Genomic DNA, 23,931 nt, shown 5'->3' with positions numbered 1-23,931 from the left:
GGTTTACCCCTTATAAGCAGAGCATAAACCTATTTTATTTTTTTTTATTTCTACCGCACCAAACCTTTTTTGATTTTATATATTTTTTTTCAAATTCAAATGTATATATCTTTTTAATTTTTCCAAGTGGACCGGAAATTTTTATTAACAAATAACTTACAACAAAAAAACAATTTCCCAAATCACTTCCAGTAAAATTGTTTTAGGCGTATCTCATTGAAATAAATACTTTTTCTATCTTGGTAATTTTTCAAAAAATGCATTAAGATTAAGAATCTTTAAAAAATACAAGAACAAGTAATAATACGATTGGTCTATTTTGCCTTCTGAAATATTCTATCTGCCTCAAATATTTTACTCCTAAAGTTCTTATTTTCATTTTTCCACCAAAATTTTACCATTATTTTGTGTTTTTCTCCATCTAAATTGCATTTTTTTAAGGACTCTTCTTTCTGACATATGCATATCTAACTCTTCCATAATTTTAATATTTAATCGTTTAACAGTAACACGACACTTTTCTTTTATGAAAATCATATATTATTCGGCGAATGTCCCTAATTTGATATACAGGCAGATTCGTAATTGTTGATTTCCTAACGAAGTTTTTTCTTGGATTGGAAAATGTAACTTTTCCAGTTGTTTCCATTGACTCTTTACTCTCCTTAAAAATTCTTTTAACTGTAGTATAAGAAATACCTGTAAAAAATACAAAACCTCTTTATTTTTAATTATATATTTGCATTTATTACGACTTTTTCTGTCTCTTTGACACCAAGTCAAGATTTTCATACAATTTCCAATAATATTGTAAGCACCGAAAAAAATATTTGTATTTGTTTAAAACTAATAAAATTTCAAAAACAAAGGAATTACATGTAATTAGCATTTCTAAAAGGATTTTTACGCATGAATAACAAAAACGAAATTATCTTGACATTTCATGAATTTGATTATTGTACTAAAGGTCAGTAGATTTATTATAATGAAAGATACCAAGAATTGCTTATTCTTATTTCAAAAAATTGTTATCTTTTTGTATATTTTTTAGTAAGCTGGTTTTTATATACATAGAGAAATTAAAAAAAACTTATTGTAAACATATTCAATATATAAGAATATTGAAAACTATGTTTCGTTATAAATAAACTACATAATATGTTTACCTGTTGCTTGAGAAGTTAGCCGTTTGATATCTTCTAAAGTAACCCTTTTTTTTTATATTTCATCAAAATAGTTAAATACATAAAATATTATTTCACGACTTTGTCCTGATATCACGGATCTACACTTTTTATTTTCCACAATGGCAGACATTATCCAAATCACCAGTCACTTTGCACATACAGGCACAAGAAACAAACAATTACATGTACAAATGTAGTTACGCTACTGACAGTAAGCCAGAATAAGGTTATAAGTAAACAAAATTCGGTTTGTGTGCTGGTTCTTCAGATTTGGCGTCCACTGTAAAAAATTTAGCAGATATATTCCGTGTCTAAGCGTCTTTTTAGGGGTAAACTGCCTGCTTAATATAAGGAAAATTCAAATTGTATTTGGAGTCAACAGGTCTTATTCTCATATTAGTCATACAAGGGTTTTTCTTAAAGGAAAAGCTCTCTTAGTGACAAGAATAGTACTAAGATTGAGCTGTAATTGTACATTGTTGTCCAGGATTATAGACATGGTCGATATTATGATCTGTAATTACTTGTTCATGATATAACTGAGTATATAACAGTTGAATCAGTTTAAGGTGTTTATTAATAATATCCAGTTAAAAAAAAAAACAAAAAATGAGGTAATTGATATTTAGTTAGCTTCCTCATAGTGACAAGAAGGACAATATCCAATTTGGGGTTTAATGACACAGTCCAGGTTTATAGACCACTCACATAGAAGATGCATGCATTCCCGTAAAATACAATCGAACGTCTATCCTTAGAATAGAGTTGATACCTATACTAACCAAAGACAAACTCTCCCAACCACAGACACATACTGATATACCGTGAGTGGACCCCCGAGAAAGTTTGTATATCATATGAGAGCCCTTGGGAAAAGACGTGATTGTGTGGACCTTCTTACCCGTTTATTTGTTACAATTTTTTTTATTGATAAAAGCCGTTTTTGTGGTTTTTTAAGTTCTTTTAGAGGGGATTATTTATAGGAATCGTTAAATGGAAAAGGCTATCAGGATTTACAGTATATTGTTAACACTGACTCTGGGGCAGATACACAGAAGGGGAAATTTACCTCCCCTACAAAAGGTCCAAAATTAAAGAAAAAAATTGTTAAAACAAAAATATGAAACTTAAACCACAGACAGTTAAATTCAACCCAATAAACCCGCTGCTTAGAAAAATTAAGGAAACTTATAAGATATTATTTATGTCTTTTGGTTGGTGTTTCATTGGAAGTTCCCCAATCAAGGCAAAAAACCTATATGATTATCTTAGTTAGTGGTTATACATTACCAAGCAGTTATTTAGGTCTTCTGTGCTTCCATCTATTCCTATTCTTCCATGTGGTAGGGATGTTGTTCAAGCTTAGTGAATTTAATTTTGACTTTTTCTTCCATAATTCCTAGTAGCCTGGTTTGCTGCATGTTTTGGAACAGGAAATATACAAATAATAGTATCATGCTCTTGATTAATGTTGCATGCCCATCTTGTACTGTACATTGTTCATCTGGGTTATCCATTCTGTTTTTAAATATAAATGCTTGGATCTTCTCTGGATTTGCAGCTATTTTCCATTGTATATACTAGTCTTCTATGTATCTATGTACCATCTGCATAAAGACTAAGTAGAATTTCAGGAGTTCTTAGAACATTTTTGTGGATATGTTATACAGCAGGGGCGACAAGACTGCTGTTCTACTCCAGCCTCTGGGGCTCCAATATTGGATAGGATGTGTTCTATCAGAACTTGAACCTCTGGTCTACTAGATACAAGAAAATGAGTTTCCTTATTACCAAACTCTAGCCACAATTCCTCATGTTGTGTGTCAGTCATTTATGTCTCTTTGCTTGCTTTAGAGATCATGGCCTGGAATTATTAGTTCATGACAATGGACTGAAATAACTTCCCTAACTGAGTACTTAACAGTTAAATATTCTAAGTTAAAGAGACAAAAATTAGGTATATTGTTTTTTTTTTATTAAAAATCTAAATATACCAATGAAATTAACATACAAGATTAAAATATTTACAAAAATTGCCAGTAACAAACATTTGTTGAGGTACCTGTTAAAAAAACAGAAAAATGAACTTATAAAGAATGTAAAAAATACTGTTTTCTATAACAGTACATTGAACTTTTCATACTTTTATAAAAAAAAACTCAAAATATATTCCATAATATATGTAAATTTTTATTTTTGATAAAAACCTTTGAATTGAGTTTAGCTATCTGAAGATTTTTCAACATCTTTATCCTTTTTCTTCTTCTTTTTCTTTTTTTCTGTGACTACTCCTTCTTCGGCCTCAGGAACTGGTTCAGGAACTGATTCAGCTTCTTCTTCAGTCTCTACTTTCCTTTTCTTCTTCTTCTTCTTTTCTGTTCTTACTTCAGTATCTTCATTTGTTGTATCTAAAACAGAATTGCTGAGTTTACGTTTCTTTTCTTCTGAGTTTTCTTGGGTGTCTTGTTTATCTTTAGATGCGGAATAATCAACATAACTGTTAAGCCACTCCTTGGGAGTGTTCTCATTTGGTTTTCCATGCTGATCCAATTGACCTTGTGCAATAAGAATTTTCTTTTGGCTAGCCCTTGGCCCCAAGCCCCATTTTCTGGGATATAAGTCTCTTTCCATAATTACCCTTTTTATTTTTGCAGCTATACCATGACTACAACTAGCAATAGTTGATGTTGTCATTAAAGCTATACCTAATGCTATAGCTTCACCCTTTGTGGTTACAATTACTATTTCTTCGTTTAACTCAATTCCATCTTCATATCTCAGTATACCAGGGATGAGAATTTTAGCTCCATAGCATACAGCATTTATGGAGCTATCCTTCATTATTATTCTCTTGTGCTGTATCAGCAGACCTTCTAGTGGTTTGATCACTCTTCTTAGGTAGGTTTCATCTTTATGATTATCAAAAAGCCACTGGGCATCTAAAACATCATGTAATGTAGCTGTTTGATCCATTTCTCCCTGTAAAAACAAAACAATTAGTTAATGTATTTCTGTGATAATCTATGCAACATATATTACTTGATACATATAAATGGAAATAACAAAAAGCTGAAAAAAAAAAGAAAACTTTTGGGCAAACAAAGAATTCTATTAAAAATGACTTTTGATAGAATGAAGAATCTCTACATAATATAGTAAAATGTTCAAAAACTACCTTAAATTATACAAATATAACAAACTTATACACTTATAATACCAAAAAACATAGTTTACCTGTATGCCTGATCTAACTCTTCTTAATTCCAACATCTGACCTCCTACACCTGACAGCAAACCAAGATGGACACACATTGTCCTAATATAAGATCCAGCTTCACATTTTACCCAGAAAACTCCCATATTTCTTGTTTCATCATAGTCTAATAGTTTACTGTCATATACTGTCCTCACCCTCAACTGTCTTTTTACTGCAGAGATCAAAGGTGGTCTTTGGAACAAGGCACCTTTTAGTTTTTCAAGTGATTGTACTACTTTCTTAAATTCAACTGCTGAATGTAACTTGAACACAGAAACATACTCCTTTCCAGCAGCTTGTTGTGATTTTACTAAGCGAGTTGCTCTTTCAATACAAACAATTAAACATCCTAAAAAATATTTGTTACATTAAAACTGTGATTGAATAATTCATCTACATAACTTTATAGAGATAAATTAGTAACTATGAGCCAGATATTCAAGATCAGTAGAGCAATTATTCCTATAAGAGTGACCACTTTGGTTTCCTTGTTGATTTTTTGTCTAGATATTGGGATCTAATGCATAGGAAATACAATGGAAAGAAAAATAAAGCTTTGTAATTTAGACTAACAAAAAAGTGTTTCTGTTCTTTCTATTTGTACTTACCAGTAGTTTTAGGATCAAGAGTACCAGAATGACCTGTTTTTTCCACCCGTAAAATTCTTTTAATCCAAGCAACGACTTCGTGACTACTAGGATTACTGGGCTTATCTAAATTGATAAATCCAGATTTTACATACTCTGATATATCCCTTTTCAAAGGAGAAGCTCCATTTGGTAGTGGTACATAATGATTAGTTCTTATATTCAAACGATCAAAGTGCTTTAACAGAAGAGGCCAATTTGAAGCATCAAGCTTGGCTGTTTTTTCTGAAGACTCTAGCGCAAAGTCCTTTTCGGTTTGTATTTTGCTTATATCAAGCTGTTTTGATTTTTTCTTTTTAATTTTTTTGGTATCCTCCATGCTGATGCTTACACCAAAAACACGTGTTGTTATTTGAGGTTATTTAACACGTTATGAAATTTCTTGCACTAATCTTTTGTTTAAAGTTTTGTTTCAATATACACAATTCAGTTTCAGAAAACTTTCCAAAACTAGTTCATAACAATTACTTTATTAATAACACAACAATAATAATTCTAAACCAATAAACCGCTGTTGTGGTTAGGGCCACAAGTTTATAATTTATAAACTTAAACTAAACTTGATAAGCTGATAAAACCATAGCACAAGCACAGGTGGCAGGTGACACCAGAGTGGCACAAACCGAGACCATAGCGCAGAGTACCATTGTGTTCTGTTATTCTATGGTACCATAGCGTATCAGAGGTTTACATATCGGTGTGAAGTCAGCAAACTTTTCTTTCGAATCAATTTGATCCATACATAAGCGGAGGGCAGGTGGGATTGCAATTATAAAATATTTTGACACAATATAAACATAGAAAGAAGTGAATAAGTGATTAGTACTGGTTACATTAGGCAACTATTGACAACATTGTTCTATTTTCCCATTTAACCCATACTGAACGAAAACATAATTTTAATTTTGTCATAAATTTTAGGTACTATATTACTGGTTGCATAATTAAAAGGAATAATTCTACAAATTTAATAAACTGTAGCTTGTAGATGTTATTATTAAAAAGTAGTAATAGAACATAGAAATGTATTATTTAATCTATTTAATTAGATAGCTAATGAAGTAATTTTAAGACAACAATAATTTTAACAACATTTTAACAACTTTAATACCCCATTCTTGTATTAATTTCGCGACATTTAAAAAAAAAGAAGAAATTTATTTTGACGTATGAAGTTAAATATTAATATTGATTTTGTAGTTTTGCATTCATTTCTTGTAAAAATATTTTAATTTTAAATTTTGTTAATTGTAATATAAATATAAGTATAGCAAACCATTTTTAAATAATGACGACTGCAGCACGCCCTACATTTGAACCTGCTAGAGGGGGACAAGGACGAAATGAGAAAGATCTTAGTGCTATTTCTCGACAATATTCAAGTAGAGATTTACCAGGACACACGAAATTAAAGTATAGGTAAGTAGTTTCAGATTTCTATTTCATATTTACAGATTAATAGTCATTTATAAACTAGAAACCCTTTGTACTCTTTGTAAAATGAGTTTATTTCTAGGGAACATGGACAAGGAACTGTTGATGAAAACAGAAGTAAAGATTTCAGGAAAGAACTCGATGACCGTGAAAGAGAAAAGAGATCTACCGGTAGGGGTGGTGATCACGGCAAACGATTAAAACTTGACCAGGTTCCAGCTGCTAGTTTGGATGCAGATGATCCTCTAGAAGATGAGGACTCAGATTCAAGTGATGACAATGATGATACTGAAGCTCTCCTGGCGGAACTTAACAAAATCAAACAAGAACGAGCTCACGAAATGGCAAAGAAGGAAGTGGAAAGGAGACATGAGGAAGAAAGGATAAGAATGGAGAATATCCTAAGTGGAAACCCTTTATTGGTACATTATTCCTCAGGTTCAAATAAAACAGACCATAAAGTGAAGAGAAGATGGGACGATGATGTTGTGTTTAAAAACTGTGCTAAATCTGAACCACAAAAGGAAGCTAATGTGTTCATTAATGATTCTTTAAGGTCTGAGTTTCATAAAAAATTCATGGAAAAGTATGTCAAATAATTTTTGTTTGTACTTATATCTAGTTTTAGTATTATATCTGTCAAATAAATCATCAACATTAACATTTTTGTACATTACTTAAGTCATTGTTGATTATAAATAATTTCTATAAATATAATTGTGACAATGAAACACATTTAAATATATTTCTTGATAATTTAAACTATTTAAAAGAAATTTGTTTGTTTATATTTAAAAAAAAACGGTAGATATGTAGAGGAATAAGTATAGGCAGAGGATACATTGTACATTTTTATGTGTGTGCTTTATAGATTTATTGACGGAAAAACAACAAATGTATACTAGAAGTTTCTGAATACAGTCACAGAAATAGAGTAATAATTTTACTGGTAGGGCACAGCAAAAACATTTTTGATAAGATTTCTTATATAACTGCTCTTATAGCTTACTAAGGAGCTTTTACATAGGTTTTTATGTATTTGTCTTGTTAAAGTTAAACACATTTATTCAATAATATTTATCCATCCAATAAACCATCTCTTTTGTTGTTTACACTGTTGTTAAATTCACTCTTTTGGATGATATTGATCTTGTTTCCTGTTTATTTAAACAACATGCTCCCTTTGCAACTGACAAAGAACAAAAATAAGTGATAACTGATAACCAAAAACATAAATCAGAACATTTTATTAAAAACATAGATTGTAGATGATGTAGCAATACTAGCAGAGATCCAAAGAAGTATAACAGTATGGAACAAAGCTTTAAACAAATTAGGCACAAACAAGGACAAATAAAAGGTAGTGGTTCTAGCAAAAGACAGAGTGGACATACAAGCCCAGATTGAAGGAATAGAAATGTGAAAATGTTTGAATGGTTAGGAGTGACAATTGAAGAAACTGGCAGACAAAAGTGGAGATAAATAAAAGGATAGATAAAGCAAATGAATTATACTGGGAAATAGGAAGAACAATCATCAACAAGAAAGAAATAATAAAACAAACGTTTTTATTATAACTATACTATAAAAAACAAGTCATGAAAGGGGAGAAAGACTGGTTCAGTTTGTACACTACCAAAACATGCCTATTGCATTATTGAAGAAAAATTCGAACAGAAAATGGACTTAAGTAGCACCAAATGGAACCACTAAGAATGGAATTAACTTTATTCTAACCAAAAAGATTGCTGCAATAAAAGATGTAAGGTGTAATAAATAAATTTGAACAAGGCAGATATCATAGAGAATGAAGAAAATTAATCATAAAAGCAACAGTAACTGATATAAATATTAACAATTTAAATGAAAACTCAGATCACTACCAAAGGACAATTGATGAGAGATTACATGACCAAATTGATAGCTCTCAATTAATGGAAATCTTCCTTGATAGTGCCAAAGAAATCGGAGGCCCGCAACAACAAAATGAACCTAGTAAACTGTCTGCTAAAATCAAAATAATGCTAAAACAAAGAAGGGAATTAAAAGTAAGTAGCAACGTACAAAGAACAGAAGTATACAGAACTTTATAAGACAGAAAATACTATATGAAAACAAGAAAAGCATTATTTATTGGGAAGAAGCAAATTGTTGCTTTAACAAACAAAAATACCAGAATTACAGACATATATGAACTAATACAACTCATGACTAAAGAATACGAAATACCGCTAGCATTAGAATAGAATAGAAAAAAGCTTTTTTCTCAGGATTCACAAGTTACACACAAATATAAATTGTCAATAGAGAGAATGGTGCCAATTACGATTTATAATGGTTGCTGTAACAACCTACACTTAACATAAAAGTAGTATTAAAATATAATGATAATAACAGTGACATTTAGATTTGGATAAGAACCCTCAGTCTCCCTGCAGGTCAGCTTGAAGGTATTCTTCCACTTTGTACGGTTCAAGGTGTATGAGCAACTGTTGAACAGACTTTCTATATTTATTTATGTCAGTTTCTATTTTGATGCTGTAAGGCAGTTTATTAAAGAATTTAATACAGGCATATTATGTGGTTTTCTCAGATGCTGTTAGTATATTATGGTTTATGAGATTGTTTCGTGTATTAGTATTATGGTTTGTTATGTGTTTCAAGAAGTAAGCATTCATATATGTATGTTCCAGTCATTGTTAGTATGTTTAGCTTTTTGAAATTACCTCTACATGAATCCCTGTATTTCAAGTTACGTAGAGTTCTGATTGCTCTTTTTTGTAATATAAAAACCTGTTCAGAGTTACCCATTATTATACCCACATTAACCCCCATAGATTTCGAGAAGGCTTTCGATTCTATATTTCCCAAGGCAGCAATAGAAGCTTTGACCAACCAAGGGATTGACAAACCGTACATACAGACTTAGTAAATATATATAGACAAGCAAAAGTTAAAGCTAAACGTTTTTGAAAATACTTCAGAATTTCCCACTACCAGAGCTGTCTGACAAGGAGATGCAATATCTTCAAAGTTCTTCACTGCAACAAAATGAAGCGGCAGAATAAAAGACTATCCATTGATGGAGAATACCTTAGCCATCTGATTTGCAGATGACATTGTTCTGGTTGCTAATCCTGTAGAACTACAAGAACTTTAAGCGACCAAAATCCAACTAGCAATGAAGTTGGGCTAAAAATGAACTTGACAAAAACCATGCTAGTTTCAATGAAACTGCATTTGAGTCGGTAGACGAGTATGTATATTTGGGACAATTAATACATAAATCTGGCTCCTTACTCCCAGAAATCAACAGAAGAATGAAATTGGTTTGAGCATTTTTTGGTAGAAATGCTGTTATATTCAAATCGATGATGTCAACTCCACCTGAAGAAAAAAACATTCGATCAGTTTATATATTACCAATCATGTCATACGGCTGTGAAACTTGGACACTAAAGAAAGAGATAATAGCGAAACTCAAAGGTCAGTGGAGCCATGCATGCTAGGTATAACAAAGAGAGATAGAAAAAGATTAGAATGGATCAGACAGAAAAATAAGGTACTGATGTAATCCACAGAATTAAATCTTTAAAATGGCAGTGGGAGAGACATTTAGCGAGAAGAACTGAATAGATGGTCCACTAGAATTAAACTGTGGTATCCAAGAGGCGTAAAGAGAACAAGAATACGTTAGATAATGATACAAGGAAACAAGCCGGTACAACATGGCACAGAAAAGCGAATATTAGACAATCGTAGACAGAAATAAAGAACGACTGTGTAAGGGAGGCTGCACCATAATCGGTAGAATACGCTGAGAATAATGATGATTATATTGACCAATTCTTATAATGAGTGTGAGTCTTGGGTACTAAGTATAAGCACCAGCAGAGATATTTACGAAGGGTACATAGAGTAGAGTAACCAGAAGAGATCGGGTAAGAAACCATGTTATAAGACATGAAATAAAAATAGAGCCGATAAGTCAAATAATTTTAATAAAAACATCACTATTAAAAATACACATTTGCCTATTTTATCTTCAATAAATATATAATTCCCAAAAACTTTAAAAATCACCAACCGGAAGTGTACAGAACATAATCGATCAGAATGCTACTGATAATGATTGAGGAGTTTAAAAACTACATATTCTTCAGAGTCTGATGGTATACCTGCAGCACTTATTAAGAACTGTATTTTTTTCCTTTTGTAAACCTTTACAACAAATTTTCAATTTATCATTGTCATCATCTGTATTTCCACAGTATTGGAAAAATAGTTTTCTTACACCTATCTATAAATTTGGCAATCGCGAGTGTGTTAACAATTATAGAGGTATAACTATTCAATCAGCAATCCCGAAAGTTCTTGATAAATTGGTATCGATAAATCTCACCTGGGCTTTGCAGAAACATAATTATTGATGAACAGCATGATTTTTCTAACGGCAATCAACTGTAACAAACCTTGTCAATTACCAACAATATTTGTTGGGTGCATTTGAGAATAAAATTCAGGTCGACAGCGTTTACACTGATTTCTCAAAGGCCTTTGACCAGGTTAATCAAATCTTTTGGTTCACAAACTTCATGCATCTGGCTTTGGTGACCCCATTGTTAATTGGGTTAAAAGTTTTCTGACGGGACGTACACAGCAAGTTCGTATTAACAATTATATTTCAAAAAGAATTTCATTGTTATTCTGGTGTACCACAAGACCACATTGTGGTCCCTTGTTTTTTAACTTTTTCATTAACGATATTGGTAAGGCTACCAAAAACTCACACTTCCTGCTATTTGCTGATGATCTTAAGTTATTTCGTTGTATACATAATAAATCGGATAGATGTCATTTACATCACCTGTAAGATGATGTAAATAATATATGTTTATGGTCAAAACAAAATGGTTTAATCTTAAATCCAATTAAATGTTCTTGTATTTCATTTGGTCGTATAAATAATCTCATAGCTAATAGATATGTTCTTAATGATGTACTCTTGGATTCAGTTACTGAGATTAGAGATTTGGGTGTATTATTGGATTGTGCATTGACATTTAGAAGCCATTTTCTTAAAATTAAGGAAACAGGATCTCGTGATCTTGGTTTTATTTATCGTAACAGTCATGATCTCTCACATATTGTATTCAAATTATAGTATTGCTCTCTGGTACGCTCAGGTCTTGAATACTGCCCTGTTGTCTGGTCCCCATTTCATCAAGTATACATTGATGGATTGGTTCAGAGGAAGTTTCTAAGATCTTTAGCTTTTAAAGCACATATTAATATAAAAAATACTGAAAATTATTTTATAGATTATTCTATAATAATGTCTCAATTTAACATTGCTACATTGAAGAACCGCAGGTTGAGAGCTGATACGTTATTTTTGTTTAAAATTCTAAACAACGTTATTAATTGTAACTCGTTATTAGCCAATGTACACTTAAACACAATACATAGAACTCGACACACTGCACTCTTTTATATTCCTTTTCATAGGACTGATTATGCTCGTCATTTTCCCTTGTCGAGAATGCTCAGCTCTTGCAATAACCTCCTATTGGATCCTTTCTGCCCAAACATTAATGCTTTCAAAAGGCAACTTAAGAATCTGACTATTAATCTAGATATGTGATACTGATACTTTTTTTTTTTTCAATTTTTGTGATTTGATATACCTACTGTTTTAATGTACAAATTTTAACTGTTTACCTGTTTCTTTGTTATTGTTTTGATGTTTACTGTACATGATCTTTACTTTTTACTATTTGTTATATTTTATTGTAAATGGTGCTACCGTTGAAATAAATAAATAAAATAAATAAATTATGTATTAAATAAACAAACAAATCTAAAAAGAAACAAAACGTTACATAATATGACTTAATTTAAAAGATTTAATGCAAAACATGATCCAAATAAGCAATATTAACAAAAAGGGCACAAAAAAGACATTCTATCAATTTTATATAAAAACAAACGATGATTTTATTGCTTTCATTTTAATAAGCGGAAAATTCAAATCTCTTGTTTATATTTTGAAACCCATTTTGTTTCCAATGAGTAAACGATAGTTGTGTAAACAATATCATATTTTTAGCACTACTTTTCTCCTGTGTTTGAATTGCGGTGACGATAGACTAATAGACGAATGGAATCAATATGTCAGGTGACGTGATTCAATCTAAATTTATGAACTGAAAATAATCTAAAAACATTTCTCCACGCAACTCTACTCCTTTCAGGCTATGCAACAGGATTATTTTTATTTTATTAGGTAAAAGTTTCCAATTGAGTCCATGGTTCCTTATCCATGCATCATTAATACCTGGCGAGATAAAACAGATATTTTTTTATCTAGCATCATTGTCTTCCACGCATGAAACTAAAGACAAACCAGTAAGTAAAGACTAAAATAAATAACTTTTTAAAGAAACATCTAACACATGAAGCGTCGATCAATGAGTTGCAGGCTAAAAAATTGTTTGTACAAGTAAAACATCCTTGAGTAGATTATTAAAAGATATGGGCTTTAATTAAAAAAAATGATCATCTAAGTGCTTTAATTGAAAGAACTCATATCGCAGCACAACGAGCGGGTTTCTGACGGTAAATACATGGAAAACAGAAATAATACATACACACGAGAAGTTGTATTTTTAGACGAAACGTGGATTTTTTCTAAGGGAAATAAAATGATTTTATGGCAGGATGACAACAGCAGAAGCAGATGGTTATGATGGAAAAAGATTTATTGTGGTTCATGCCGGCTCAGCAAAACGTTTTATTTCGGACACCAGTTTGTTATTTTGTTCCAAATCCTTGACTTCAGATTATCACGGTGAAATGAAAATGAATAGTACAATATTTACTAAATGTTCCTTCTAATACACAATCACTTTCTAATTTAGAATACCAATCTCTGATTGTCATGTCAAGATACGAACCTTGTAACTAGCTCCCTCTATGAGAGTCAGATATAAAAACAAATTCATGGGATGTATCAGCTTCCAAAACATATTCGTATAAAATTTCATTACAATGTTGCCAGTAGTTTCATCAAAATCGTAAAAAATGTTTAACATATTTTTTCTTCAACACCCTTTATCTTGAAAACGGATGGCGTTACAAACATTTTTTACTAAGCAAACCCCAATTATTTTTCAGTTTTTCACTTATCCTAGACACGGTGCTTGGTGCCTTTTTTGAAACACTCTCTATATACCGCGTTATTGTATACTAAAACAATTTCTGTAAATAACGGCCTTTACTTTCTTATCCTTTTTTTTTTCCCATATTTATTTTATTCTTTTTCTAATAATAGAACCAATCCTTTTTTGTTCATTCCCGTTATAATTGTGTCTAAAAAGAAAATTCATATAATAACAAATTGTTTAAAAATAGAACAAATTAGTATGTAGGTAAGCATAATAAACTAATTTCTATTATTAACACGAAACGGAATAATTAGAATTCTTGAATAAATTTAAATTATTACACAAGTGTTAAGGTACAATAATCTGTGGAGTCAAGTGCAGAGCCGTCCCTGCATTCTTCTTAACAACCTGTTTATATACCTGCCCACATAACTTTTGCTTGGAAGCTTAAGTACGCTTTAGAAATTTGTAACTATTTGTGGAATGTCTGTTGCACTATAAGCATACAAGAAATTGTTTAGTGAGCTAAATATCTCGTTTAGTGCCGTTGCATTGCGAATAATTTTTGTTTGTTTACATTATTTTCTTATCAAAATCGCGTGGGCAGGCGTGTGAGTAAACAACTTTGACAACATGCAGTCTGTTTTAGCTTGTTTACTGTTTTTTACGTTTTGGAGTTTATCGTCGTGTTCACGGTCAGGAATTTATATAGATAATGGTTTTGATCAAACGGCCATAGAGAGGACCATGACCAGAGATGAAAAACGGGAAATAGAATTAGAGATATTGAGTCTTTTAGGCTTACCTAAGAGACCAAGGACGATAAGTAAGAATCCGCTGAAAAGGTCAGCCCCGAGATTCTTGTTAGATATTTATAAAACTCTGATGAATCCGGATAACGAAGACGATCAAAGGTCTAAAAGAAGTGTTGATGTTTATTTAAGTGGAGAAGAACAATACCAAATAGACGAGAGTGATATTATTATGACTTTTGAAAGTGCAAGTATGTAGTACTCTTTGTTTATATACAGAATATTCAGTAAAACATCATTTAGGATGTTAATTTGTAGTAATATTTGATATTTCCTTTTGAGATCGTTTCATGGTAACTTGTGCAACTATATGGTGCATTTAATATTATCTCAGTAGGTACAATATCCTGTTTCTACTATAATTCTCAGCAGATCATAGATATGCCACAATTTTACAATTTTTAAAATCTTTTCGGCACTAGTTACTTAGATATGCTTCTAGTTTCTGATTTAAGAAAGTTGGATTGGAAATGATTAAAGTTAATAAGTTGTTCCTGTTTAATAAAATTCTACATTATTCCCTATTGCAGACGACCATGTTCCAAATGTAAGACATGAACGGGGTAAACGACTTTGGTTCAACGCTAGCGATGTACCAGTAGCTGAAGATGTTGTTGGAGCTGAATTAAGAATTTACAAGGGTAACGGAAAGGACATGAAAAATTTAGATGCAGTTTATACCATAACAGTGTATCAACTTATAAAGACAGATGAAGGGTGAGTGATCTTTTTTTATTATAAAGTCTTTTTAGAAAAATATTTTGATTCAAATATACCTATCTTGAAAATACCTTTATTTACTATTAAGTTTATGTTACTTTTTGGGGCAATTCGCATTTTAGTGCACTCTAACCTAACCAAGCTCTTATATGACAGTTAACATACTCTTAAATGGTGTTAGAGTTGCCAAGTCTCCAGTTTTTTCATACTCTCACATATTATAGAAATGCATATAAAAATTAATAAATTTTAGTTAATTAAAGATAATCAAATGCATATACAATAAAATTTATTAAAATGATATAAAAAAATTAATAGTATTAATTAAATTACCGTATATAATACAAATGCATTGAAATTATATAAAAATTCATAGATTTTAGTTAAATTAAAGATAATCAATAAATTCATAGATTTTAGTTAAATTAAAGATAATCAATACCTAATAATAAGGTTCTAATAGATAAGATTTGGAAAGTGCTAATTTACAATATTTAACTGCATTTAAACAGAAAATATTTGTTTTATACTTATTTAAAACTTGTAGCTTCTCATAACACAAATTATAATTTCGTAAAAGTAACTTATATTTTAAACCTTCGTATACATTTTACCAAAAAAATATGGCAAGTTTTATACTTATTTAAAATTTGTAGCTTCTCATAACACAAATTATTATTTCGTAAAAATAACTTTATATTTGTAACATTCATATACATATTTTACTAAAATAAATACGGCAACACTGTGACGCGGTGCCTTGAGGAAATATATTTGGTTAGGTTAGAGTGCACTAAAATGCGAATTGCCCTTTTGTATACAGGACATTAATAAATTTGTATATGATGATGGTTTTAAAAATTTCCTGTTTTTAATTTTCAGAGACAAAGAATTAGAGTACATATCAGCCACTAATGTCACAGCAGGATTTACTGGATGGATTAGCTTGAACTTAACTAGATGTCTAGCCACGTGGGTGGCATTTCCGAATCTCAACAAAGGCCTTTACCTATCAGTGCATCCAGTCAGTAGGCCAGGTAAAATAACTCATTCATTTCCAAGAAACAGTTAATTCTGATCTTTCTTAGAACACCAAATTTATTTTTCTTTAATTTTTTAAAATGCATATTTGCATTGCATTTTTGTTGAAATTGCATTTTTGATAACATAATAAATAATGATTGAAATCAAAGGGATATATTATTCTGTTTTAAGTGTATAACAAATTTGTTGTGAATAACTGAGGAGCAGATATATATTTTACCTGATTATATAAAATATTTTTCCCTAAGTGGTGCTAAAGTTTTATTAATTGTTTTACTAATTTTTTAATAATTGAATATTATTTTATGTAATATGCAATTCTGTTATACTATTAATAATTTTAGGCCATGAAGTCAGACCAGAAGATATAGGAGTCGTAACTGTAAAAGCTGAAGATGAACAACAACCATTTATGGTAGCTTTTCTTAGAGCAGCTAACAATATCAAGCCGAGGGTAACCAGAGAGACTAGAACCAAAAAGGATACATTCAATAGTGTTATGACTGGATATTCAAAAGGTAAATTCTATGTTTTTGTTTACCGGTACTCAATAAAGTTTCGTTTTTGGAAAAGTTTACTTTAACATAGCTACAGAATAAATTTTAGGAAAAATTAAGCACAGACTACGGCATATAGCCCAATAACCTAATGTTTTTAATTATATTACTATTACAAATAGTAAATTAATTGAATATTTTTTGCCTTTTTTAGTTAAAAATGAAAATAGACAAGATCTACGAAGAAGTTGTCGCATTGAAACCTTGTACATCAATTTCAAGGATCTATCTTGGACAGTAAGTTTTTTATGTTCTTTGTCGACTCTTACCACACATTTCCTATATTTATCAGATATAGGTACTCATTTTTCATGTTTTACTCTTAAAATTATTCCTTCTGTGTAATGTAATCATAGAAATATTTTATTTTGAATGATTCTAGTAAATAGAAGCATTTTTATTATTAATTAATATTTTCAGGATTGGATAATAGCTCCAGATGGCTATCCCGCATTTTACTGCGCAGGAGAATGCAATTTTCCTCTAAATGCTCACATGAATGCCACCAACCATGCAATCGTCCAGACATTGGTCCACCTGATGAACCCTTTGAGATTCCCTAAACCGTGTTGCGCACCAACAAGGTTAAATCCAATCTCGGTTTTATACTACTTAGATGATCACAATGTTATACTCAAGAAGTACAAAAAGATGGTGGTAAAGAGCTGTGGTTGTCATTAAATGATTTTTTCGATATTATTGTACATATATGTATATTTGTTTTATATAATATAACATTCAGCATGCTTAGTTTAAGAAAATAAGGTAATAAACAAGTGCCAAATACTGTATCAACATTTTTTAAATACACATATTATTAACTTTTATTTTTTTCCTTGTCCATTTCCATTATTGTATTTAAAGTAAAACTTATTAACGGTAAAATTTAACAACTAAAAATGTAAATGCTTCGTAGCTTTAACAAAATATCTCAAAATAAAAGTCAAATTACAAAGGTACAAACAAACTAATACCCCAATTACCACTCATTTAATGAAAACTATGTTTTAAACAGATTTCAAATATTACAACATTCTGAACAGGTTCTGATGACTACTAGAACTTAAAATTGTATCCAAGTGACTCAAGTTAAACTATATACTCGCAGAAATGGTTTCTGGAATTCTGATAGATTAGCAACAAAGTTTCCAGGTAAATGTTCATAACTGGTTTTACGAAAAAAAATTGGCCGATTTTGGATTTTTTCCTAAGGTCCCACAAAGATTTTAAATTGAACCATTTTATAATTTCCATTTAAATTAAAGTACTTAATTATATTTAATACCAGCTATCTATATTCATAAGCTAAAATTCACTGAATCTTCAGCCACAATTTATACTACCCATATTACACTACTGCTCACAGCCTATTTAATATAAAATGAAAAGTTTTAATTTAGTTGTTGATAAGTGGTATAATTAATTTATTAACATTCGCAAATAACTGATAACGACAAATCAGTGGATTTAATCCACAAAATAATATTACTTATTTACAAATTTCCGCCTATGATACGTCGAGTATATTTGTTTCTAACATCACACCGGTCAGGACCAAGGTTAGTAAATAGACAGGTGGTCTAGTAACTTTACACCAATTAGCGTCGAGAATACAATGGCGAGAATGACGTCATTATGAATGTTTCATTCATATTCATTAACTTTACAATACTCCTTGAACTGAACTCGGAAAACAGCAATGATTGAAAATATGTTATTCTATGTCTATTAAAAAAAATACGGTTACAGAGTACTACAGAGTAACAGAAATTCTTCTTCTTTTGGTGCTTATTCGTTTGGAATATTGGCGATCATTCTGGCTATAATTATTTTATTAACTGATCCAGAAATAGTAGAATATAATTGCCACTAAACATATGTAGTAGAATAGTACTACTACTTAATTAAATTAGAAGTAGATTCTTTCTTGTGTATATTATGTGACTAAAGCATGCAAATATACTCTATTTGAATACAATTTAGTTGTTTAAATTATTTTGAGTACTACTTTTGAATTGTGGATAATGCATGTAGTGCGTTGGGGCACCCCAAAAGCGTACATTAGTGTATTAAAGTACTTTAGGTTAAAAGCCCTTTAATAATTCTTTTGAAACCAGCGAGCCTTTGTTTTCTTTTTAATATCATTTGTAGTTGATTAGGAGTTAAAAAATCTTAAAAAATATATTTTGCTTTTTCCTCAAACTCAGTTTCGTTTCATCAAATTTAAATCAATAAAAAATCAGTAAGTAGGTGCTTAACGCAACCACATTAAATATATCCAAGTTATATACTAAAAAACACTCAATGATATCTATAGACACATTATATTTCAAGATATAAATGAAAACGCTAATGATATACAAACAAAATATATTCTCCAAACCTATTCTGTTCTCAAACAATTCGTAAAATTGACCCACTGGGTGACGTCACGGTGACATATTTCATTCTGTCAATATCATTGTTATCATGCAACCTCTCTTTTACTAACCTTGAGTCAGAACCAAACTGCAGTCACGTGGCAGCACTGTTTATACTTTCAATTGTCAGTTGCTCATGCTTGTTGCTGTCACAAGATAAGTTCTATTGTCAGGCATATTGCATGGACGAAAAAACTGTAGATTTTTGCGAAAGTGATTTCGATTTTACTTGTAGAAATTAAAGATCGGTAACCATTTCTACCGTCATATAATCGTATTTACAGTCTAATTTTTAATTTCCCCAATTGTTACAATGAGCGATGATGATCGAGACATAGATGTGGAAAGTGATGTAAGTTATCTTTCCTAACAATAACATATCCTGGATCAATACATTCATTTTTATTTTAAATTTCCAAACTTTTTATATTTAGGAAGGTGATGACTCTGATTCGCGTCAAGCAACAAGCAGACAAAATGCAGGAGGTCAATATTATTCACAGGTAAAAAGTCTTTTTGTGACAGGGGTGTTATTTTTTGTAGTGCATTGTTTTCTTATATAAGCAGCAAATCTATATTGTGTACAATAGCATCAATTTTATCACTTAAAATGTGTACAGAAGTAATATACTACGGCTTTAATAATATAAATATTTTGTATTTAGGCAGAAAAGAGAGCTCACCATAATGCTTTAGAGAGAAAACGTCGTGACCATATAAAAGACAGTTTTAGTAGTTTAAGAGATTCTGTACCTGCATTGAACGGAGAAAAAGTGGTAAGTCATTCCAAGAAAAGTTGGTGTAAGCACTTTATTGATTATCATATGTAAAACAATATATTTGTTTTTGTTCATCTGTTTAATCTTAATAAAAACCAAAACTGCAATGAAGTTTTCAAAAAAATGCTTTCACCTTTTTCCTGTTTGTGGATTCCTCAGATTGTCGTGCAATTTGATGATTCTGTTATAGGCTAGCCGAGCTCAAATTTTAAAAAAGGCAGCAGAATATATTGTTTTTATGAGAAAAAAGAATAGTTCCCACCAACAAGACATTGAAGATCTAAAGAGGCAAAACAATTTGTTAGAGGCTCAAAGTAAGGCTCATATTTTCATTGTTTGAGAATGTATTGATAATAGAAATCATAAATTCAATTTTTTTATATATTTTTGAGTTTTGCAGTAACTTTTTGTTTTTCAGTACGCACCTTAGAAAAGGCAAAAACAACGGGGGATATTAAAGATGATGTATTTATTGAAACAGAGTCAGATACATCAGATTTTGAAGGTTCTATTCAGCAAAGGAGGCCCAAGAAGATGAAAGTTGTATCTTACCATTCAATTAATAAGGAATGACAAGTAAGTTTTTATTTTTACAGTATTTTCCTTATTAGTTTGCTGATATTATCCATAATCGATATTTTTGTTTCAATTATGGTACTATTACTGTCTAGAATGCTAAAAAATAGCACATTTTTTTTGTATCCTATTTATTATATGTGGCAATTAAACTTCTTTTATATTATTATGTAACTATTGAAGATTACAAAAGAATTTCTGTTTTTTTACCATTGTTCGTATAATTTTAAAGATTGTGCTAAAAATTTTTCACTCAAAAATTACTGCTCCAAAGGAAGTGCCCTTACTTGATAGTTTACCAGAAAAAATGAAAATTCTTAAAACAAAACAAAATGGCAGACATTTAAAAAAATTGTTCAAAAATTAACTTTTTTCAGTCACAAAAGTTTATTATTTTTTTTTTTCGTAAAATTTTGGTAAACTATCATAGAAAAAACCAATGCATCAAAGGTTATTAAATGCACCAAAAATGCATCAAGGGTTATTAAAATCAACCCACTAGATCCAGCGTTTTTAAATATGTATGGTGGCCTTTTATTATGACATAATTTACTCACTGATAGAACACTTTGTTCAACTAAAGAAATATAAAACCTCAACTTTTCCTTCTTGGTTCTCCTCAGAGCTGAGTAACATAATTATATGTAGGCCCATGAACAATTTAAATAGTGGTCAGCAAGATGATTATGACTGTTTTGTGGCTTTGAGAAATCAGTGTGAAATTTAAAAACACACTGTCTGAAACAGTATTTAGATAGGATACAAACCAACATTTCTGATAATCCAAAATCTTTTTGGTCTTACATTAAAATCAAAAGAAATGGGTATAATTTACTATCTACAATGCAGCAACCAAAGTTTATGATGATATTTCAAGCTGTAAAAATCGATTATGTGTACTTACAAAACTGATTTTGATTATTTTTAACAGATCACTTGGTAATGGTAGCTTTTCCAGTCTGGAAGAAAAGCTTTTTAAAGCTGATTTTTAAATCAGATGTAAGGAATGACATATCAAACTAGTGAGCTGTCTATAATCAGTCAGAGCTGGCTAAGTTGCTTGATTGTTGGTTAGTTAGAAATTGGCATGGAGTATTTTTATTCATGAACCATTTGGCTTTATGAGAGGGAGGTCGACAGATGCCAATCTAGTTTTGTATGTCAATCATATCATAACAGCTTTGAAGAGGGATTCTAGGTTGACTCGATCTATACTGACTTTTCCAAATCATTTGATCAGCTTAACCATTGGGTCCTCTTATAAAAACTAAGTGCTTTGGGTATCGTAGACCCCATTTTTTCAATGGATTTTGGAATTTATTAGAGGCCATACACAGACAGTTAACTTGGAGAGTGATACCTCATTTGAAATAATGGTACCATAAGGGGTGCCACAAGGCTCCCATTGTGGCGATGATCTATTTTGCTTGTCTCTGGTTGATTTAGTACAAAAAATCAAAAATTGTACTGTTCTTATGTTTGCTGATGTAAAACTGTTTAGACAAATTAAACTCTGGAATGATGTTGTTCGATTACAGGAAGATTTTAAATCTTTATTAATTTATTAAAGGAAGATTAAATTTTATGATTGGTGCAGTATAAACAAATTGTCGCCTAACATAAACAAATGTCATAAAATGACATTTTCGAGGCAAAGAAAACCAATTACATGTGTTTACTCTATAAATAACTTGCCATTGGTCTTTAAAAATGAAGTATCAGACTTGGGAATCTGGTTAGATCCCAAACTGTCATTCTCAAGCCACATCAATCAAAGAGCGATGAAAGTACTGGGATTTATCCAACGCACATCTGTAGACCTGTCTTTTTTCAGATTTAGAAGACTTCATTGCAGTCTTGTTAGGCCCATTCTAGAGTATGAATCAGTTATTTGGTACCCATCATACAACTGTTATATTGAACCGATTGAAAGGGCCCAAAATAAATTTTTGAAGCTTTTAGGAGTGGATACATGAGAGAGGAATATGACTATCAGTGGGTAAGAGACAGTATTGATTTACCAATACTTAAATCAAGGAGGGCATTGTCAGATTTATGGTTCCTGCACAAAGTCATTAATGCTATTATTATAGATTTTTCTTGAATTGTTTTCACTCATTACTCTCAAAGGTACCCAGTAGAAACAACAGACAATCAAAAATCTTTTTAGTGCCATTTCACCACACTAATTATGGTATCAATGAATCAACTACACAATTAGTCTGGAGTGCTAAATAGCTTGCAAAGACACATAAATATTTTTGACTCCAAAATTATTTTATTTAAAAAACAATTAAAAATAAAGGGGATGTCACTCAGTGGTAAACTTTCACATTTTTTTTTTTGTTAATATTACATATTCTGTGTTTTTTTAATTTGTTATTATATTTAATTAATTATTTTCATTAATATGAAAACTATTTTCTATAATTATGGAAATTTTAAAATGTTGTTTGATGCATTAAAACTTTTCAAGTTTACTCTGGACTTCTGTTTTTGTTCTCTAAAATTTAATTTTCCTTTCAACCTATTTTGGGCCAACTGACATGGGAAGGGACTGTAGACGATGTCAAATCATCATTTTAACATCATTCAGTGTGGTGAATAAGCAGTATATTTACGTGATTATATGATCTTAATTACCAGTTTTCTGATAGTTCTATATCTGTTTTAATGTTCAAGTCTTTAATTTATATTTGTTGTAGATAAACCATCAAGAGTTGCAATAATTTCTGGAAATGAAGTTGTCACAAATAAGATTGTCAAAGGAAATATCACTCTTTAGAAATGTTGAGCCCAATCAACATATTGGCTGTCATCTATTTAAGTGTTATTTAATTTTAATAACTAGATTTTTTATACTTTACAATGTTCGTCAGAACCTCTAACATGGTTATATATATAATTATATTGTTTTGGTAAATGTGTTTCTAGTTTTATCACAAACTATTATTAAGTCTTAGCTTATAGTAAACATTTTTTAAATAAAAAATGAGACTGGATTTGTCAGTTGTAAAAATGAATGTGTATAATAAATTTATTTCTTAACATCATGTGTTTCTTCTTATCAGCAGCTTTATTAAAAATATGACACTGAATTAACTCACTAGTGTCTTTAATAAGCAAAAAAAGAACTATTTAAGACTAAAATCAGCATGGGTGCCTGCCTGATCGTTCAACCTCTATCAATCAATTAGTTTACACTGATTACATTATAAATGCATCGAAAATCAGTTCTCAGGTGGATGCCATTTATACTAACTTATCTAAAGCGTTTGGGTAGATCATTGACTTTTATTGCATAAACTGGAGTTTTTTGGCATATCTGGTGAT

General features: G+C 30.6%; 4 protein-coding genes across 5 annotated transcripts; 3 read left to right on the top strand and 1 right to left on the bottom strand.

Annotated features, from left to right (window-relative positions):
• Positions 1-3,147: 3,147 nt before the first annotated feature.
• Positions 3,148-5,655, bottom strand: Nop60B (dyskerin pseudouridine synthase 1 Nop60B). The gene is made up of 3 exons (XM_072533926.1): positions 5,052-5,655; positions 4,422-4,792; positions 3,148-4,166 (listed from the first exon to the last, which is right to left on the bottom strand). The coding sequence occupies exons 1-3, from the start codon at positions 5,407-5,409 to the stop codon at positions 3,408-3,410; spliced, it is 1,488 nt and encodes a 495-aa protein (XP_072390027.1). The 5' UTR covers positions 5,410-5,655; the 3' UTR covers positions 3,148-3,407.
• A 605-nt stretch (positions 5,656-6,260) lies between these two features.
• On the top strand, positions 6,261-7,636 carry c12.1 (spliceosome-associated protein CWC15). Its single transcript, XM_072533925.1, has 2 exons — positions 6,261-6,509; positions 6,607-7,636. The coding sequence occupies exons 1-2, from the start codon at positions 6,379-6,381 to the stop codon at positions 7,121-7,123; spliced, it is 648 nt and encodes a 215-aa protein (XP_072390026.1). The 5' UTR covers positions 6,261-6,378; the 3' UTR covers positions 7,124-7,636.
• Positions 7,637-14,121: 6,485 nt separating this feature from the next.
• On the top strand, positions 14,122-17,648 carry gbb (TGF-beta family member glass bottom boat). The gene is made up of 6 exons (XM_072533924.1): positions 14,122-14,693; positions 15,033-15,219; positions 16,105-16,259; positions 16,611-16,784; positions 16,978-17,060; positions 17,244-17,648. The coding sequence occupies exons 1-6, from the start codon at positions 14,324-14,326 to the stop codon at positions 17,502-17,504; spliced, it is 1,230 nt and encodes a 409-aa protein (XP_072390025.1). The 5' UTR covers positions 14,122-14,323; the 3' UTR covers positions 17,505-17,648.
• Positions 17,649-19,374: 1,726 nt separating this feature from the next.
• On the top strand, positions 19,375-23,648 carry Max (MYC associated factor X). 2 transcript variants are annotated; one of them, XM_072533923.1, is made up of 6 exons: positions 19,375-19,595; positions 19,678-19,746; positions 19,909-20,016; positions 20,213-20,336; positions 20,441-20,598; positions 23,304-23,648. In XM_072533923.1, the coding sequence occupies exons 1-5, from the start codon at positions 19,557-19,559 to the stop codon at positions 20,593-20,595; spliced, it is 495 nt and encodes a 164-aa protein (XP_072390024.1). In that variant the 5' UTR covers positions 19,375-19,556; the 3' UTR covers positions 20,596-20,598; positions 23,304-23,648. The 2 variants fall into 2 exon arrangements, with proteins under 2 accessions (XP_072390024.1, XP_072390023.1); XM_072533922.1 differs by having other exon boundaries at positions 19,376-19,595; positions 19,909-20,019.
• The last annotated feature ends 283 nt before the right edge of the window (positions 23,649-23,931 follow it).

This window comes from Diabrotica undecimpunctata, chromosome 6 (genome assembly GCF_040954645.1).
Source record: "Diabrotica undecimpunctata isolate CICGRU chromosome 6, icDiaUnde3, whole genome shotgun sequence".
In the NCBI taxonomy this organism is placed as follows: Eukaryota; Metazoa; Arthropoda; class Insecta; order Coleoptera; family Chrysomelidae; genus Diabrotica; species Diabrotica undecimpunctata.
Note: the sequence above shows the minus strand (reverse complement) of the source record. Positions and strands in the feature narration are given on the sequence as shown.

Coding starts and splice junctions, on each gene's coding strand:
- Nop60B (XM_072533926.1), bottom strand. CDS start 5,409: ATGGAGGATACCAAAAAAATTAAAAAGAAAAAATCAAAACAGCTTGAT. Junction 4,793..5,051: donor TCTTGATCCTAAAACTACTG/GTAAGTACAAAT, acceptor AATATTTTTTAG/GATGTTTAATTGTTTGTATT. Junction 4,167..4,421: donor GAGTTAGATCAGGCATACAG/GTAAACTATGTT, acceptor TTGTTTTTACAG/GGAGAAATGGATCAAACAGC.
- c12.1 (XM_072533925.1), top strand. CDS start 6,379: ATGACGACTGCAGCACGCCCTACATTTGAACCTGCTAGAGGGGGACAA. Junction 6,510..6,606: donor CACACGAAATTAAAGTATAG/GTAAGTAGTTTC, acceptor GTTTATTTCTAG/GGAACATGGACAAGGAACTG.
- gbb (XM_072533924.1), top strand. CDS start 14,324: ATGCAGTCTGTTTTAGCTTGTTTACTGTTTTTTACGTTTTGGAGTTTA. Junction 14,694..15,032: donor TATGACTTTTGAAAGTGCAA/GTATGTAGTACT, acceptor TCCCTATTGCAG/ACGACCATGTTCCAAATGTA. Junction 16,260..16,610: donor GCATCCAGTCAGTAGGCCAG/GTAAAATAACTC, acceptor TAATAATTTTAG/GCCATGAAGTCAGACCAGAA.
- Max (XM_072533922.1), top strand. CDS start 19,557: ATGAGCGATGATGATCGAGACATAGATGTGGAAAGTGAT. Junction 20,020..20,212: donor CATTGAACGGAGAAAAAGTG/GTAAGTCATTCC, acceptor ATTCTGTTATAG/GCTAGCCGAGCTCAAATTTT. Junction 20,337..20,440: donor CAATTTGTTAGAGGCTCAAA/GTAAGGCTCATA, acceptor TTTGTTTTTCAG/TACGCACCTTAGAAAAGGCA.